Source organism: Limulus polyphemus, unplaced genomic scaffold, assembly GCF_000517525.1.
Source record: "Limulus polyphemus unplaced genomic scaffold, Limulus_polyphemus-2.1.2 Scaffold589, whole genome shotgun sequence".
NCBI classification, from domain to species: Eukaryota; Metazoa; Arthropoda; class Merostomata; order Xiphosura; family Limulidae; genus Limulus; species Limulus polyphemus.
Window position 1 is genome coordinate 1 of NW_013666199.1, and position 8,277 is coordinate 8,277.

An 8,277-nucleotide genomic window follows, 5' to 3' on the forward strand; every position below is an offset into this window, starting at 1 on the left:
CAACGTGACGAGACAACAATGTGTGTGTAGATAGTGAGTAATTGATCTGCAGTCAGCGAGTATTATTGACGTTAACGTTCGTTCGTTATAGCGTTTGTTATAGAGCGACTGTTGAAAATAAGTGTATCGGTAAAGTCATATTCGGAAAGAATAAACCAGTTTTATTAAGAAAGGACTTGTGTCGCTAAAGTTTCGTCGGAACGAAGTTACGGAAAGTTAATTAACAAACGGAGACGTAACAATATTTATTTTTATTTTTCACTTTTATTTTTACTTATGTTACTGTTACGTATCCGCTTGTTTGATAATTTTCGGTAGAAATTCTTTCTGGGGAACTTCAGTGATACAAGTCCTTTCTTGATTAAACCAGTTTATTCTTTCTGGATACAACTCTTAGTACACGGTATTACACAGCATTTCCATCGTCACTTTAAACTTAACAACCTTTATAACACACGCTATAAATCACAGTGATTCACACTCTTTACTTACGGGGCCTACTGTGCGCTTGACTCAATTATCTATCTCTTCAATCCCGCTGGTTTTTCTCGCCAGGCTTATATACTAAAAAAGAGGGCGTCTTGAACAAACTCGGTCTTTCATTATCCTTCGAGAAACTCCAGCGCGCATGCTCCCATTGTCGCGTGACTTCCGCTGTCGTAATATTATCTAACAAGGGAAAACACAAGGACTAACAAGAGTGTCTTTCTATTAAAGTTCTAATTATCTCTTGCTGGTTTTAAATTTTTTCACTTTAAAGCACATACGATCACTTGCCCATTGAAGTGGCATAATTATGCTCCGTTATTGTTGGGGTGGACAAGCCAAAAGAGGGCCCGAAGGGTCTGACAGATTTTAGAATTGCCGACAAAGGGAGAGACATACAATTTAATTTGTTTGAACAAAAGGGTAGTTACTCTATTCATTCATGTTAATGATATCAATCAGCCAGAATTGTACCTATGATTATAGGAAAATAAATGTATGGGGCCCAATTACTATTTATGAAGGGGGGGGCATCTTTTGTACTTACGTCACTGGCCCATTATATTGTATTATTGTGTACTGTCTTAGTAGTGTATTGCTTTTGTTTTTTTATTTTGTTAATAGTGATCACCATCGAATTTCTTTCTTTGTGATTTACCTGTCCCAACGAAATATACATCCAAGCCCAAGATCTGATAACCTCCTGTTGTTAGCGGGCCTATCTTCTCCTTTCGGCTGGTTATCGGAGAGATACCACAAGTTTCTAATCATAAGTGTTTGATATGAGGTGAAGGTCGAAATAGTAGTATAACTTCTTTAAAAAAAAATAATAATAATAAGAAAACGTACTCAGTAAGACACTGATTGAGAGTCAGCCTTAAACGAACTGTTGAAGAAACTATAGCGGATTTCAGTTTCGTGTAATATTTGCAACTAATATGCGTATTGTACTTCAGCTAAACTTCTATAATTGGTGTACTTTTTCTGTGAGATAGCTAATTTGTGCAGTTTTGGGCTTAACTACAGACAAAAAAATATAAAACATCACGGCTAACTACAGAGCTATATTAAATTCTGTTAAATTCTATATTTGTTACAGTTACTCTCTCCAGGTGGAAGAAAGAGAAGGGTTATTTGAAATATTTTTGCTATGTTTCCCACTTTAAAATTTTAAGGTAAAATTATTCGTTTAAAATTAAATATTCAATTAGAAAAGAGAACTTACCAGACATTTGTGATTAACGTCTGCTTTCAATAGAGTTAATTTTTTATCAGAATATTAACCAATCAGATCCCTTGATAGTTATCGCTCGTGATAGTTTGGAATAGATCGAACTTTAGCGTTGATTAAGATTGTGCTACATGTTGCTTTCTGAAGTGTTTAATGTACCTGTTGATGCGTTGTTGTAACTTGTAGATAATAGGTCGGTTGTGGAACAGGCCTAAGTAACTAGTACTTGTGTTTAAAACAGTGTCTTTGACGATGTATCTTGGACTAGTTCTATTCTATTTTTTCATATTACTGTATGCTTTGATGCTATTACCTATTTCTTTGGCCTTTAAGGAAAAAGGTAAGCTAAAGTTGAATTAACTGGATTGAAAAGTTTTTATTCAATATTTACTATATAGGCTAAAAAATGCTGACTGTAGTGTTAATGTTATTACCATGTATATTTTCGACAAAATTTCAAAACAACAATCTCAAAAGCACTATATTAAACTTAAAGTTTATATGAGGTGAAGGTCGAAATAGTAGTATATCTCATCGAGTGAAACGTACAGGGGCTAAAGCTGTATTTTTGTACATTTACTCAGGTGAATTGTATTTAACGAAAACAGCAATATATAAAAATCGTAGAAATAATATTTTTCCATTATGTATATGGTATTTTAGAAATCAGAAATACTGGTATAAGAAGCTAGATAAAAACTTAGGAGGATTATTTAGTGTAACTACTATGATACATTTTTGTATTAAATATATATCTATATACATACTAGTAATAGTATTATACATCAAACCAGATCTACACTATAGCAGTTTCTCTTTCATTACGCTGATTGACAGACATGGATCCAAAGTATTCAATGTTATGTTGTTGTAGTATGTGTTATATTTTATAATTCTCCTCATTACGTTGTTTAATACATACAGAACAGAAGTATTCAGTGTTATATAATTTTATTAGTTGTTATGTTATATAAGTATCCTCATTAACCTGAATAACACAGAGAGCAAAAGTATTCAATGCTATTTAGTTGTAGAATTTATCATGATTACTCTGCCTAAACAGTCTATCAAAGAATGTATTATATTGTATAATTCTCCTCATTATGCTGACATTTATCAAGCATGCACGCTAATCGTTAACCAAAATGTATAACAGCTTTTTAAAAAGTTAGCGGTATTAAACACCAGAATAATACAATTAAAGTTTACAAACATTAAGCAATTAAACCTCATAGGTACTAAAATGAGTTGTATTTACAACTTTGTTATATAATTTTCGCCTGGAGGTTGATGGTCCTGATGCGGCCCTTGAAGCCGTCCTTCGTCAATCCAGACATATACAAAGGCCAGGACCTTTTGTGCTTTCTACATCCTTACTCTGCCATTATTGATAAACCAGATAGAAAAGATACAACTTAAACCATTTTCCTTTGTATTGATTAAGTTGTTGAATAATATTACTAAGATTAAAAAATTTCATGTTCTAGTTTGATTTCGTTACAACTTCAAAATCTACGAGAAAGGCACAATGAACATTTTGTTTTATTCACAATAACTGCTGTCTTTAAAAACGTTTTATTTTGTCTATGGATTTTTACAAAGATGGAACTGAGAGAGTAAAAAAAAACTTTATAAAAATATGTTAGGGAAGAATCAACTACTATTTTGGATTGTGTAGTTTGTTTGTTTTTCGCTTTTTCAGGGAATAGTAATTACGTCGCTTCTAAGTGTATACGTGTAAAATTCTTCGCTCAACCAATTCAAATATCAGGATTTGTGGGTTAAAAAAGAACAAAACTGTTAGCTAATGACAACAACGCAATCACGTAGTGCTATCGTTAATCACCAATGATTTATGGATACTACCAAGTTGAACAGGAGTAAAATTGTTATCATCGATATATACTCCTGGCTTATTGATAGAAATAGACGCACTCTTTATAAGGACACAACTTGAGGTTTAACAGATTTTACTTTTAATCATTGCTTTCTAAATTACAGGTAAGAAATAATACGTTGATTTAGCACTATGTTGTAGAGCATTAAAAACCGAGATTTCTCACAGTTGGTGTTCAAGTTGATATTTTCGTCTTATTTGTTTCAACACTAATGGACATGAGTTCAATTTCCTCTAACATAACACCTACCTCTATTGTTGAAAGCAACTGTTTCCTTTCAAACAGATATTCATTAGTGATAAGGCGATACCACGTATTTTCATGTACTATTCATTAAGGTATGCTGTAACCAAAATGAAATGCTACTTTGCCTTTATCTCTATGGATTTACGCACTGATAAACCACTATTGCGACGCTATCACGTCACAATAGTAGGAGACTTCATTTATATAAATGTTCTAGAGACTGATTGTGTGATGTGACTGGTGCTGTTTAAGTATTTTAAATGCAGATATGTAACCATATCATGGTTAGTCTCCAAGACAATGGGTAAGGGTGAAATTTCTCCAAGTTTAATTGTGAAATACTTTTAGGTGCTTCTCTTGCAGAACTATCGTTAACAAAAACTGTTTCTTCTGTCATCAAAGTGTATTGACAGTGGAAATCGAAAAGGAATACATCTACCATTAATAAAAATTGTTTCAGCTAACCACTGGTGACTGACCAAGGAAATAAGCGATTGGACGAACACTTAAAGTGCAAGAGATGTCAAACTATACCATAATTGACTAATTACTTCAACAATGGTTTGTATTTCAGTGTTTCCAAATGTACTATGCAAAAAGCTTCAAAAACTGTCAAATGGTAGCCCCAAACCACTGCTACCCTAGACGCATTGAGGAAAGCATTGATTATAACGTAAAATGTGGTCAGATTGGTCACATTTAATTTTCTTCTGCACTGTTGGTAAAATACAAATAGTGGGAAAAAAATCACATGATATGTGCCATGCTTAAATTTTTCCGACAGTACAAGCATTTAGAGGGTTTTAACGATGGAACGTCTTTTATGGCAGAAGATGAGCGCTTTGAGTTCTTTACCAATACAAACTAGTGACCTGAATCCCCAGTTGGTGTCTTGAAAAATCAGAATAGAAAACTATGATCGACATCATACCGAAACGACGAAAATTCCCGCACCTCGAATATTTTAAGCAGCTAGCGACACCTCTGATACAAACAACATCCAGATTTTTTCATTTAACTAAATGCCGTTCCCGATCATATCCACCCCGGGTTGCATCTTTATGGAAAGTTAAATACTGTGGTCTGTGCAAGTTATTACTTTACATGATTTGTATTATTCTTTCCTGTCTAAATAATACAGATCGATTAATAATTACACGCTGACCTAATTGTAACTAATAAAATTTAGTCAATGATTTAAGGAAATGAAAATGCTATGATGTACTGTATCTTCCACATTCTATGCTTTGGAAATGTCCTATATTTCCAATGTCGGAAATATTTTCTTCCAGGTAGTAAGTAGGGTTATTACATTTTTCGGTTCGCTGTCAACATATGTGATTTACGCTGATCTTTTTCATGCCACAGATCTTGAAATGATATATAATTATGTGTCTTTTTATAATGTATTTTGCACGTACGTGTTGTAGGCGGTGAATTTTCCTCAGACTAACTGATAGTACACGCGGGTTAGAAAATTCATCATGCTGAAAATTACTACTAATTTTACACATAACTGGTTGCTAAAAACTGATGAAACTCGATACAAAATTGGCTACAGGTGTAAGTGTAATATGCAATACTACATACTCTCTTATAGTGTGTATTTGATATTCATTCTAAATATCAGTTTTTAAGTTTTGATTTGGAACATCGTAAATCCTGTTGAGGTCATGTCTAGTTAAGCTAAGACTGAATTAGTTTAATGTTGCTTTGTAGTTTACCTGATCAAATAACTTACCTGCTGTTTCATGGGATAATAACAGCGTGTTCTACCCGATCTTGTGTATGTGGATATCAAACCTTGTAAATGTCACGTGGGAGAACAAATATTTCCGTATTCCAGTGTCCATTTTTGTGATTGGCCAAACATAGTGAGAATGTGTATTGGGAATACAGTTTTGGCGCTTTCAGCTCATATTCGCACTAACTTCTGTGGAAAGTAGTAATTTCTCTGAGGGAGCCAAAGTTTACTGTGGAAGTCCTCTTTTTGTGTCACTGTATGTTTCCCCGCTGCTCTATTCTGTACTTTAAAAAGAGTTTAAGTCTCCTCATTTATTTACATAACTTACTTTATTTGCAAAGGAACGAAATAACAAACTGAGTGATAATCAACTAGAAATTCACTTAACAGCTAGATACCTTATAAATGAAGATAACCAAAAAAATGTTTGTGAATGAATTCAGATAGCTGTATGTGACTGTTGTCACTAAAATGCAGCAAATTTTCTCACTTGAGAAGTCAATCTTGAAGAATCTATAATGTCTGAATCCACCCAAGAGACACGAGGAGATAAGCCAGTGGTTCTTATCAATTTACTGTATCAGAAGCTAAGCTATGTGTTCCCTAATGACCAGGATTTAGACAAAGTAGTGAAAAAGTGGAAAGATTACCACCTGGACCATTAAACTGAAGAGAACTGCTATGCTGAAAAATCTATTGAAACAAAACATCTGAAAAATATTGGTGGGTACTGGGGAAGGTCTTCAGAATTAGCCAGGAAAAGAATACATCTTTGAAAAAAAAAATAATGCTAAATAGTACTATAATAAAAATAGTTGTGCTTTTTCATGGCAATACACAAATTAAATGAGGGTCCAATCTAAACAAGAATGTAATGTCCAAGAAGCATATCCATTTGAAAGAAAATAAAGACTGTGTAGAACTGAAAAGAATCCAAAAAAGAGTCAAAATTAGTTTCCTAGTCTTTGTGCTGATATTTTTGTTAGAAAAGTGTAGTTTATTTTTACGTTAATTCTACCCACTTTTCTGCATTTATGTTTTGATATATGATTTATGTTACTTGTGTTTGCATTCAAAAATAATAAAAATGGCGGAAATGCATGGTTGTAGGGGCATATGGAGACCACGATTAATATTAATGTTTAAATGATACATTTGAAATGTTTATAGAGAGTCATAAAGTTCTACTGTATTTTTATACGCGTGTATCCTATATTTTACTGAGACTTCGTTCCACTTCGTGATAGTCTGTTCATGCTTTGACGTGTTGTTTAGTCCGTCAGAAAGCACTTATAAATTGAGAATTGTAATTAGTAAATACTGTAATTCGTTTGTGTCAAAGCTAGTACGTTATATATTTGAATAAGATATGTTTTACATTTTCATACATGATTGGTTGAAGATTCACAACCGTAGCCTTCCATGAACACTTAAAACTTAGCTAAATTAATTAATCGTTTCAAAGTCAGATGTTGAAAATATAAATAACAAAACCAAATCCACCACAACTTGAGCAAACATACTAATTCTCCGTTATAATTTTCCATATTTGAATAAAGGTAAACTCGACTCCAAGCCTTCTTTTGATAGTCTATCCGCCATCCAAAGACCCCCTCCCAGATCTTCTAAAACTGACTCATTCTACTTCATGAAATTTTAGCAGAATCTTTGAAAACCTTTACTGATTATTACAGCCCCAGATTAATAACAGAGAAGCCTGTTTACTATTATATATAAACAGATCAAGGTTAACTCTGAGTAAACTTATAGTGAACAGTGCTGTTACTTGTGGTTTGGCCTGTACTGTTTACTATTCTATATAAACAGGTCAAGGTTAACTCTGAGTAAACTTATAGTAAACAGTGCTGTTACTTGTGGTTTGGCCTGAACTGTTTCCGGTTTGAAAGTCTCATGCTGTCAGTTGTGTTATCTTTTGGGTGAGAAGAGGAGATATTTGGTTGTTGTGACTGATTTCTAAAGGATGAATTTAAACCAAAATATTTCGCTGATCGATGCACATAGTTTCACTCTTGGATACCTTAGTTGCTATTGTACATTAATCCCGATACAAAAAGAGAAGAAAAAACACTAATTAAAAAAGTAACTGATAACAAAGATTTAATAAAATATCGCTGTGTAAAAATAGAAATTTGACAGCTTGAGCGATTCTTGAAACGTAAAATACCACAATCGATAGCGAAATAATTTTGTTAATTGAAACTTTAGGTTAACTATACTGTATATAAAATTTCTACTTCTTCTTGAAATATTCCTTATGAAGTTATATAGGTAGAAAATAATAGACATTTGGAAATAAATCAGTAAAGAAAAACATTAAAACTCGAAAAATTTCGCATTTAATTTTTTGTTTTGACATTACAACACTGAAAAGCTATGTCAAGTGAGGCCCCATAATGCCATATATTGTGAGAACCTAAGCTGTAGCTTAATTAGCTTATACTTTCTTAAACTGGTACTGCAGATAGGTACTTTCTGGATTAAGAGATGCTTCACATATTGAAAAATAAAAACTTGGTAATGGATGCAATTATCGCAACCTTAAGCATAATTTCAGATATTTTTAGCTGATTTTTGGAATTCCTTATTCTCAAATAAACCATCTAACCATTGTAATTAATTTCACCGTATGTTGAGATTTCATTTCATTTTTA

At 32.9% G+C, this 8,277-nt stretch overlaps 1 protein-coding gene across 2 annotated transcripts in view; it reads left to right on the forward strand.

The window, feature by feature from the left end:
- The first annotated feature begins 1,894 nt into the window (after positions 1–1,894).
- The window catches only part of LOC106459299 (epidermal growth factor receptor-like), a 161,709-nt gene continuing 155,326 nt past the window's right edge, over positions 1,895–8,277 (forward strand). Inside the window, exon 1 of one of the 2 annotated variants that reach the window (XM_022385755.1) lies at positions 1,895–2,057. In XM_022385755.1, coding sequence (XP_022241463.1) covers positions 1,970–2,057 — 88 coding nt within the window. In that variant the 5' untranslated portion in view covers positions 1,895–1,969. The remainder of the gene's footprint in view (positions 2,058–8,277) is intronic. The other variant, XM_022385757.1, reaches the window with a different exon arrangement.